The sequence below is a fragment of the Alosa pseudoharengus genome, unplaced genomic scaffold (assembly GCF_046254945.1).
Source record: "Alosa pseudoharengus isolate Yale_2024_CS ecotype anadromous, Long Island Sound unplaced genomic scaffold, YU_APseudo_1.1 YU_APseudo_1.1_scf_19, whole genome shotgun sequence".
Taxonomy (NCBI): Eukaryota; Metazoa; Chordata; class Actinopteri; order Clupeiformes; family Clupeidae; genus Alosa; species Alosa pseudoharengus.
In genome coordinates this window covers 9423895-9434803 of record NW_027468657.1, presented here as the reverse complement: position 1 = coordinate 9434803, position 10909 = coordinate 9423895, and the positions used below count along the sequence as shown (strand labels likewise).

The 10909-nt window shown below is 44.1% G+C and overlaps 1 protein-coding gene across 1 annotated transcript; it reads right to left on the bottom strand.

The window, feature by feature from the left end:
- Positions 1 to 3201: 3201 nt before the first annotated feature.
- On the bottom strand, positions 3202 to 10449 carry LOC143132240 (kyphoscoliosis peptidase-like). Its single transcript, XM_076291635.1, has 7 exons — positions 10303 to 10449; positions 9130 to 9882; positions 8910 to 9024; positions 5931 to 6048; positions 5182 to 5373; positions 4796 to 4986; positions 3202 to 4539 (listed from the first exon to the last, which is right to left on the bottom strand). Exons 1-7 carry the CDS (start codon positions 10345 to 10347, stop codon positions 3206 to 3208), a joined length of 2748 nt encoding a protein of 915 aa, XP_076147750.1. The 5' UTR covers positions 10348 to 10449; the 3' UTR covers positions 3202 to 3205.
- Between the last annotated feature and the right edge of the window lie 460 nt (positions 10450 to 10909).

The window sequence follows — 10909 nt, the reverse complement described above, 5'->3', positions numbered from 1 at the left end:
TTCTTATCAGAGACCGAGATAACAGTCAAATGATAATGCGATAATCTCACCTCCTCTCCGGCCTTGATGGCATGGGCATCAATCTGGCTGAAGACGGCTGGGCTTGGGAACAGGTGCTTTTTGAGCTTCCTGCTGCTCTTCCGCCTCCTGAGGCTCCCCCTGGCACTTCTCTGTGAGACTCGGAGTTTGCCGCCACGTTGAATGTCGTCATCACCGATTTTACTGCCGTCCGTCGTGTCTCCCCCACGTTTCGGGAAAATGTCATTGAGTGGCCTTCTCTCTACGGCATACCCTTTCCCTTTCTGGCTACGCTTTGTGCCGCCCTTCCTTCTCCTGGTGCTTCTTTGTTTGCTTCTTTGTGTATCAGTAGCTTGTGTGCCTCCCAAATGTGCAGCTTGCGCATTGTCATCTATCTCCATATATATATGTGATGTTTTATCGGTGTCTGTGTTTGTTGACACTTCAGTCGGAGGTTTTCTCTGTTGGTTCTGACCACGTTGAGCTCCATTGCTCCTTCGGCGCTTTGTGCTAGCCCTCCCAGTCTTCCGTGAGGTCCGAGCTGTCATGCTTCCTTTCTTTCCCACTATAACTCTTCCCTTCTTTTTCTTTTTTCTTTTGGGCTTCCTTTCTTTTTTACGCACCTCCTTCAACCTTGTGATGACAGCACCCATCTTGTCTTGTCTTTGTGTGTTTCAATAGTGTCTGGAAAGAGATGGAAAGCTTTGCTTAAATGTGCATTTGAGAAATAATTTAATTTAATGTATCTCAAAATCAATTCAGAAGTTCTACTGTATATCTTGGACACAACCTTTACTGTGCCATCAAAGTAAAGTGTCAAATAATCTTCTCACAAGGACACAATACTTCACTCTGTCCTCAAAGTGAAGTGTCATCTTATTTTGCATGTTACAAGAGCATAACAAGAGCATACAATTAATTAATATGCAAACATTCACTTTACTCCAGTATATTTCATTGTGCATTCTTCAACTCAACTTGCCGGTATAGAGCTCCTCTTTATTAAATACGCCTTGAATACACCTCTCTAACATATTGTTTCCTTCAACCTCTGCTGTGCTCTGCTCTCACTGTGCAAATGTTTTCAGGACCTTGGCTCTCTTATTTCATTCTCCTAATTTCCAACTTCACTGCTTTTGATTGATGATATTCAAGTTCCTGGACTGAAGAAAGGGACAGAAATCTTAATTTAATATAAAATTAATTAATTAAAAATGAATACATTTTTGTTTTAGTCTTTCATGTGAGTTCGAGTCAAATATTTTTTTTTTGAATTTGAGTCTTTCTCTCCTGTGAATAATCAAATTCCCTCTGGTATTCTTGGAACTGTCTCCTGGAGTGAAGGAGACAAGCTATTTCATCTGATCACTGATGAGTGTATCTATTCAAAACAGCATAATGTCAAAAATAATAGCTTAAATAATGTAGTACCTTGTTTCATGTCAGCTATCAAAAAGAAATACTGAACACTAAAGCGTCTCTGTCTTCTCATGCATTCAGTATCTGAATCATACCACATTAAGCAGTAGCTTTTGTCCAAGATGACATCACGGCCATGGACATTTCAACCACTGGAGTTTAAATCAAGCAATTCACTATCGTCTTCACAGCTCTCTTTAAATGGCGGTGTGAGACTTTGTTTTAGTGCGTCAGTCTGTCTGTGCAGTCTTACCTTTATTCCTTCTTTGACAGCGGTGCACCTTGTTCTGGCAAGTGGTGTATCTGTGTGTCTAGACTTTCATCTACTTCTCTCTGATCCCACCATCATCTGCAATGGATCTCCTCTCCTGAACACCTTGCAAATATTATCCCTTGCGCCTAGCTACAGGCTGAAGTCCACATTATAGGATTTACCAGAAATTAGGAAGACAGATAAAGGTTAATGTTGACAGGGGTGGAGTATCAGCTGTGCCAATACCTTCCAGTAATCTCCTCGTTGTCGCTGATACAATGTTTGTTCAAGTGCATTTTACATTACAGTTCTGCATTCAAATTTACTCATTGGCATTCTGTCATTTGTTCTCTAGCACCGCGTCTTAACTTCTACAACAAATTCGTCCATTTCCTGGTGTTATATTTCCACATGCATACAATATCCCCAAAGATATTGTAATAGTGTAGTGAGAGGGAAACTGAAAGCTTAAGCCTGCAGGAGAAAATAATAAAATGACGCTGTTGGGTCGTTATGGGCTCCCTATCAACAGAATGAGTTGGTCCGGCGTACTTTGCCCCTGTGCTTTGGTGTGTTAGTCATATGGAGGTAGTGGCATGGGATATCCAATTTGGAACCACACCCTTTATTATAGTCAGCTGTAAAACAGCAGAGCTGGGTGTGTCAGGGAAAGTGGGCACTTGTGTGGGTGCATGTGAGTTCCCTGCTGCTTTATCTTGTGGGACTGGCTGGTACTGACCAGGTTTTCGAGTGACCAGTGTCCCAGGATGGGCCTCAGGTTTACTGGTATAGGTTACTTCCCTCTCTGTGAACTTTATGTCTTTATCTTTATATAATTCATATAACTTATAATATAATTTCTCTTTTCCTTCCATTATGTTTGCCTTAGAGTTGGATATCTTATCAAAAGATAGACTATCTACCGGTATCTATCAAGACTACTGTTTACATATTAACACACTACTCTGCACTGTGATAAATATATCTGGATATTTATTGAAGCCTTCTCAGATTGGTTGTGTGACTGGTTTCAATGATTTACAGATGCACATTACAATTATAGAAACAAATCAAACATATAGCATTGTAAAGCAAATTGCACTTCTTATTGTTTTGCATTTCGGAAAGGAACACAGTACCACACGTAAATCTTGGCAACAAAATACTCAATAAATATATAATAATACATACATACATACATAAAACATAATACATAATACATGAATTTTAATCAAGGTCCTCATCATTCAATTTACAGCAAAGGACACATGAAGGAAACATGTCACCACTTTTTTGTAATTTCACAGTTCATATCTTGTCATCAACCCATAACTCATTGCTTCCCAGCCCATTGCGAGCCTCAGCACCTCTCTCCATTCAAACTGATGTAAGGGACCACCGGAGCACACAGATTGTAGTTGCTTATTTTTTATTTTAGAACGGTGCAGCAAATTACTTTTTTGATTTTGTTACATCTTCATCAGAGTCTGTGATGCGTGTCCACGCGTGTCCAACTCACAGTTCATTTTGTCCAGTCAGAACATCAAAAGACATGACGATGGCCATGTTGTTGTTAGAGCCTCCCCCACAGCCTGCAGTACCGGCAGTGGCCAGTTTGAGCTGGGTGGCGCTGTTTCCCGTGAACACCTCCCCCTCCCACACGCGGCTCTTGTTGAGCTGCAGCTCGACACGCTGCTCACCCTGCACACTCACACGCTGGGCGCCCGGCACCCGCACCCGGAACCGCACCCAGGTGCCCGGCTCCAGCAGGCCGCTGCGGGGCTCGAACAGCACGCTGCCCCGCTGCCAGGCCGCGTAGCCGCAAGGGAATGGCGGCCAGGATGTCTCTGAGCTGCTCCGCAGGACAAAGTCACAAAGCAGGTTGAAGTCCTGGTTGGCGGCAGAGGTGGCGGCTTTGCCGTAAAGGCTCAGCTTGTAGACACCGGGCTCTGGTAGAGCGACGCTGATGGAGACCTTGCTGCCGTTGTGGGTGAAAAAGACGTGCCGGGAGAGGGGGTAGCCGGGGCGCTTGCGGTGATCTTTGGCGAGCATGGCGTGCAGCTCCAGGTCCTGTGAGTTGTTGAAGGTGATGTTGCATTTGCCCTGCTGCGTGACGAGCTGGGCCGTGGCGTGGCTGAACTTGGACAGGCCGGCGTTGAGCGTTCTCACTCCAGGGCCACAGGTGGCGCTGAGGTTGGCTGGAAAGAGCTCATTGAGATTGATGGCACCACCTGTGCAGCGGAGCAGGAAATTGCCTGCATTTTGGAAGCGGTCACCAACACTCTCGTAGTCCCGCACAAACACAGACAGCCGATAGTAGCCGATATATGGGCAGAGTACATGGCAGGTAAGCTGGTTAGGCTCAATTTGTGTGGCCAGGCATCGCTTTGCCAGTGTCTTATCAAGGTCTCTGTGGGTTAATTCACACAGCATCATGACCGGTCTGGTGGTGTGTAGCACCAGCTCGAAGGAGCCAGAGTCCAGTGCCATGGTGTCTGACCCATACTTGCACGGCTTCAGCCCTAAGCTTGTGGCATTCTGCTGTAGACCCCAGGAGAGGAAGGGATTATCAGGGAGCTCCTCGACCGGCGCAGGCTCTGGACACTCCAGCAGGAAGGAACAGACCCAGCTGAACGTTCCCGTGGCGTTGGCGGGCCGGGCGAACACCATGATGCCGAACGTGCCACACACGGGCGGCATCAGCTTCAGCTTCATGGTTCCCGTGGTGACAGTGAGAATCCCGATGGACGCGTTTGGTTCCTTCTGGTCAGCTCCGCTATGCAGGGAGGCTTGGTAGGTAAAGTCCAGTGGCTGGGAGTAACTCATGGAGATGGTAGCTTCGCCGTTCTCTGTGAAAACACAAGTAATGGTGAGTACCTTTATTTGGGTTCATCATTTGATAAATGGGCAAGGAGAGAGCTCACCTGAGCACAGTGAAGAAGGCTCTATGCCCAAACAAGTCTGTGTAATACAAATTTACTCATGCAAAGTGTGGCCTTTTCTCCCCTCTTTTACTCAGTTACAAGTTCGGTCCTGCACTCTAAGAAACTAAAGAGACTGAGTGAAGCCTGCTCCTATTCCTGTACTTCCAAGGAGAGAGCTCACCTGTCACCAGGAGGAAATGCTTTGGATGAACCAGGGTCAGACCCAGTCGGTAGAATTCAGATGTTTTCAAGACCCTCTTCTCAAACTCGTCCAGAGGGATGGGGTCATTCAGTAACTGCCATTCGGCTTCATCTGGACAGTGAGAGTTGATGAAGTTTTCAGGATCAGTCAAGAAGTAGAAATCATCATATCTGTTAAGATGAGGCAGAATGCAACGGAAAGGAAGAGTAAAAGGCGTTTAAGCAGGCTGAAGTTGCTGACTCCATATTTCAAAATTGTCATTTGTGAAAAGTCCTCCTATTGTAGCACATGATAGATTATTTGTAGTTCCTTTACATTTGAGGATCTGCAAAATAATGAAACATGTTTATGTTGTTATCTCTCACCTTTTGATGAAAGCTTTATTGTCTAGGTCCACTCTGCCTGCCCCCCAACAGGAATCCAATAGGTACCAATGACCTTCCAGATGAACCGCATTCCACATGTGGCTGGACTTAGTGTTCTGGAATGTTTGGCCTTGCCGATATCCAACGCCTTTACCATGACCAGACACCTCCTCACATTCGATTCCCACCACCCTAGCCAGAGAGAAGGTGAAATTATCTCAATGGGATAAAATATGTTTCAAGTTCATGTTTCAAGTGCTGCACAGTCTTGTTTGTTTGTTTGATAATGGTAGCCAACAATACTTTTCATATATCCAATGGACCACATCGGCCTAAGTTTACAGTAGGCTATGGTAAAAAAAACACCAGGACATAACTTTTCAGACCTCTATGCTCTCTGTAGGCTTTCATCAGACCAGACCATGCAAGTAGCCACCTTGAAGGTCAATGTTAATTGAGGAAGTAATACATTTCACATTGAGCCTAGAAAAAAGACATCCTTCTTTACTAAATCGTATTTATATTTTTAGAATGGGCTTCTCCTTAATGGTAATCCTGACTGACCATACTCTGAAAATCACATACACAATCATTTTATACAGAGCTTTTCTTTATACACACCAACACTGCTGAGTGTTGATGATAAACACTGAACTATTAACTCAATAATAAAATAAACATTGGAAATGTTGCTGTGTATAGTTCAGAAGTTGTATATCCCAGTTTATCCATGTCATGAAGTCACCTACCTGCACATCTGCTGGAGGACACTGGAGTATCCACAGCACACGCCTCGGCCAGTCTCGATCACCTGCTCAGGTGAGGTCACCTTCTTGGTCAGCCCCAAGTATCCACTCACATCATATTCTACAAACACACACACACACACACACACACACAAAGAAGGAGAGAGAGATGAAAGATACAGTTACAGTACCCTCCAGAATAATTGGCACCTCTGCTAAAGTTGACTAAAAACCTGTATCATACATAATCTGTTGGTGATTTATTGTAATCTCACAATGAAAAAAAATAGGAAAAATCCAACCTTGAAGGGAAGCATTGATAATTTGCTTCCCTTCAAGGGTGGATTTTTCCTCATTGTTTTCATTGTGAGATTACAATAAATCACCAACGGATTATTTTTTCTACCTGTTTTTAGTCAACTTTGCCAAAGGTGCCAATAATTCTGGAGGGTACTGTATTTACAAACTATAGGCAGGTTATTAATTGAACATCACTGTATCATTACAGCACAGTGTCAATTTGATTTGTGTCGGTCAGACTCACCCCGTATCTATGATCTTTGTTGCCAAAGCACAAAGACATACTGTTATGTTCTTTAGGAAATGGGCCATGTTCCGCATTGTTGATGTGATAATTCCATGCCTGACTCTGAAATCGTATATGGCCTGGTACTCATGAACTCATATTAAACTTTAATCATTTGATCCTTCTTAATGCCCAATTAATGAGCTGGCCAAATCCACACGATGCACCATGCAAACCGTCACATGATGAACTTCACTCTGTATGGTGTCAATACACCCAATTGTGTTGCTATCCTTACTCGGGGGTCCTGCTGCTATATTCCACACTGAGGATACACTAGCTGACAGCTGCTCGCTCCATCTAATGTGGATTTCTAGGGAGCCTGTGGGCCACTTCAGTGTAGGCAGCTGGACTTTAAGTGGAAAGCATGTAAGTCATGATCAGACTGACCCAGTCCTCATTAGGAAGGCCTGCACACTAATCCCCTGCTAACACACGCCACACTACCAGTGTCGTACTGGCGGGAGGTCATTCTGTGGATCTGGACACAGCAGGCTATATCAGAGACTTTCTAATGAGCAGACACAGCACTCGAAGAATCTCCCATAGAAATGCATGGGGTTAGTTTGTAACGCAAACATGGCAGTCGTCTACACCAGTGTTTTTCAACCACTGTGCCGGGCCACGCTAGTGTGCCGTGAGAGATCATCAGGTGTACCGCAGAAAATTACCCAAATGTCACTCACTGGTCCAGAAAAGCAACTGTTGCATCAAATAATTTATAACCACATGCTCTCATTGATTGTATGATTGCACTATTTGTGGTATGCAGGCATTGTACAATGAGGGCCCCATATCCAGTATTCACAGAATCATCACATATCCAGTTCCAGTAACAGCAATTAAATTAGATATAGTCACCTACAAATGAAACAGTGGGCGCTTGTTTTATTGAGCAGGTCTTGCATAGAAGCCATAATAAGGCCATATTTGTGTATTATTTTAAATTTTAGGCTATGGTATGATTATTTTTTCTTCACACAGGATGTTAGTGTGCCGTGGGACATTTTAAGTGTCAAAAGTGTGCCGTGGCACAAAAAAGGTTGAAAAACACTGGTCTACACATATTCCGCCCCTTCCTCCGGCAAAAGTTGACATGTGAATACATCGTGCCAATCATGTGTTGTGATCTCACAGCTAGAGAGGCTGGTGTGTCGTGATTCGTAAAGCATTGCGCACGCGCAATTCTACCCGAAATAGATGCCCAATAAGTGCCCAAAAAGTGTTGCAATATGGCCGCCGAGTGGAGGGACTTGCCTATATTAGATAACATGGTGTTCCTGTGCCCAGAAAGAGTTATCATTATTAGGGCTGAACAATTTGGGGGAAAATATTGGGTATTGTGATCTGATTTGCAATATAATTTTTGAAAGTCAAGCCTCGGTTTATTATTCACTATATAATATATTTTAAAATCACTAGCATTACTTCTGCTTGCCTTTTTTGCTGTACATTCATCATACAGTTTCCTATGGTGCTTTCTGCAATGTTGGTAGCCTACATGTTATTTGTGTTGCCTCAGGAAGTAGCAAAATACTCAGATATAATAAATAGGCCTATGGTATTATATCAGATATAATAAATGTGGTATAAAATTATCACTAATGTCTGTAAACATCATGATGAGACAAAGAGTGTTTAAACGGTAAAACATGTATTTATATAACCTCAACGACAATCAAGTAATACCCAGACATCATTCTTATATAATAACCTTTTATAACTTTTTAAATAACAAGTTTAACTATTTCTAATAACATAACAAAGCCATCCTACCAGAATGTGCACTCTGTATCCCGATGTCTCTGCTTGCTGCCCTGTGTCTCATTTTGTTGCACTGTGTCTCATGCTGCCTTAGCCTAGGCCTTGAAGCTGCAAGATAACGCGTACACAGGGCGAGCTCTACTCATAACAACCAGTAGGAGAGTGCAGGGGGGCGAACGATATTTAACCCATGCACAATGTATGACCTGTGATTACTCTATACTGCACACCCCTGAACTTTCCGTAAACTTAAGGTGAAAAGTTCGTACCCTTGGCAGCAATATTGCTGACTTGCGAAGATAAGAGCGAACAACGATCCTTTCATAACGCCATCTGTGGGTTCGGGGTAGTGTTGTATCAGCATTGTGGAGGGGTATAAGTAGGAGAGTTCTACCTTTGTTCGGGAGTGCCTTCTCGAGATACACTCACGGTTTATTGCTGTTGGTATTGCTGCTAGGCATCAATAAAACCATTTTTGCATCGAATTCTGCCTGCTTGAAAGCTCCTTTTTGCTTTAGCATAAGTTTTATTGGTGATTTTTCTTGAAGTCGTGAGCTCAATTTTCTACTTATCTACTGGCCGATTTGATGACCTTAGAGTTGTGAGTTGCCTGGTCAAATGCAACCACTGACCGATGTTGTGGCAAAGCCATATCCAGATTGCTCGAAGTTTCTGCAGATCAGTTTGTGCACCCTCGGTGATGGCTTGTGCGATCATCTCCACTGAGTAGATCTTTTTGCTCCTTAACTGCAAATCATTAGCAAATTATCAAATACACAAATGTCCCTAAACCTACAGTAGCCTACATAATGTATAATAATTTGGAAATATATGTTTTTTTTTTCTTCTCACCTCTTTCCCAGCTTTGATAGCATGGACATCTACCTTCTGGAAGACATCTGTGCTTGGTAAAAATTCTTTTTGAAGCTTTCTGTGTGTAGTATGTGGCTTGAGGGCTGTCCGTGGACGACCACCACCACCACCACCACTGCTCTCTGTTTGCCTTGTCTGGGCAGTGTCAGCACTGAGCATCTGCCGTATCTCCACAAGGTCCCTTTTCACTGCATTCTTCTTCACCCTGCAGGAGGTGGCCGACGCCTTGCTCTCGTCGGACAGCTGCCTCTTGGCCAACGGCCGCTGGTGGTCCCTGTCCATAGAGGCCCACTTCTGAAACACAGCGCTCTTCACTGCGGTGACACCAGACGGGCAGGGAGGGGGAGGGGATGTCGTGATGCCACCGCCACCGCGCGGCTTTTTGCCACTTGATGCCTTCCCCACCTCCAGCCTCCATGCCTGTTTGATGACAGATTTATCTGCCACTTCTTCAGATGAAGTCGGGGAGGTGTCATCGGCAGGGTCTTCTGAGGCCCTTTTAGGAGCCTGAAGGCCGCCCTTCTCCTCCTGAGTGACAGTTTGCTGTTTAGTTAGAGGAAAAGGCTCCTCGGTGACTTTGGTGTTGTTGCTGTTATTGCGGTTGTTGTTGTTATGGTGCCTGACTTGGATGTCAACATCAGACAGAATCTGTCTTTTTGATTTCGGAGGCTCATCTCTCCTCAGGTAGATAACATTGCCCATATTGTCCTCTTCTGTGATACAGCAAGATATCTGTGAAATTATGAAATAAAAATTATGAAGAGATTATGATTAACAGATTATGACACAGTAAAATACTGTGTTACATTTCCTCAGAGTTGAGGCCATTTCCACCTGCAGGTATTGTATAAGCTTTCCTAGCACCCAATAGGTAACAAATTACATTTGAAAGTTGATGATTGCAGTCTCAGAAATGCAGGCACTTACGCAAATAGCATCTCACAGACAAATCAGTTTCCTCTCATCTCAATGTGAACTTTAGACTATGAAAATTACAATAATTTTTGTTTTTAAGACTCTGACCTTTTTAAGGTTATCAACTCAAGTACAACCCAAGCTAGCAGTGTCTCATTCTATTAAGTGCTCCTTGTCTTAAATGCAAGTGTTCTCGTGCCTTATGTTGTGCAACTACATCTGGATTAAAATGCTTACCTTGAGAAAGTCTTGCCTTGAACCTTGCTTGACCAGTGCAAGCATGTGTCTGTTTGTGGTTGTGTATTTCGTGTGTGTGTGTGTGTGTGTGTTTGCTTTGCTCCGATGGATAGTGTGTGTGTATGTTTATTTCAAGCCCTCGGTCCTCTCCTCATCTCGGTGCGTAGACCTCTGCACCCGTCGAACCACTGGCCAGTTTTATACTGCACCCGGGGCTGGGATGTGTTGTGCCTGCGTAACCGGGGGATGACAGAACCTAAAAATACTACATGGCAGCTGATAGAGAGCTGCTGTAGGACTTTCCACCAGCCTGGGATTGATGGGTGGGTGGCAGAGGGAGGGGTGTGTGTGTGTGTGTGTGTGTGGGGGGGGGGGGGTGTAATTATGGGCCATTGAGGTCTCGGGTAGTGGAATGGTGTGAGATTGTGTGGAGGCCTTTCAGTTGTTTGAAGTTCACACTTGTAGATTTTCTTTCAAAGGAATAAAGTTTTACTTCAAGCTAGGCACTGCGAGGTGACGCATTCGGCGGTGACTTTTTTAGTCACGCCATCAAATAGCCTCTTTAAAACAGGCCGTTAAAGTAGAGGATGCTGTGCACCCGAGCACC

Excerpts from the sequence above, each read along its gene's own strand:
- LOC143132240 (XM_076291635.1), bottom strand. The coding sequence starts at position 10,347 with ATGCTTGCACTGGTCAAGCAAGGTTCAAGGCAAGACTTTCTCAAG. Across the intron at positions 9,025-9,129 it reads CTATCAAAGCTGGGAAAGAG|TTAAGGAGCAAAAAGATCTA; the intron begins GTGAGAAGAAAA and ends AATGATTTGCAG. Across the intron at positions 6,049-8,909 it reads ATGGCTTTGCCACAACATCG|AATATGATGTGAGTGGATAC; the intron begins GTCAGTGGTTGC and ends GTGTGTTTGTAG.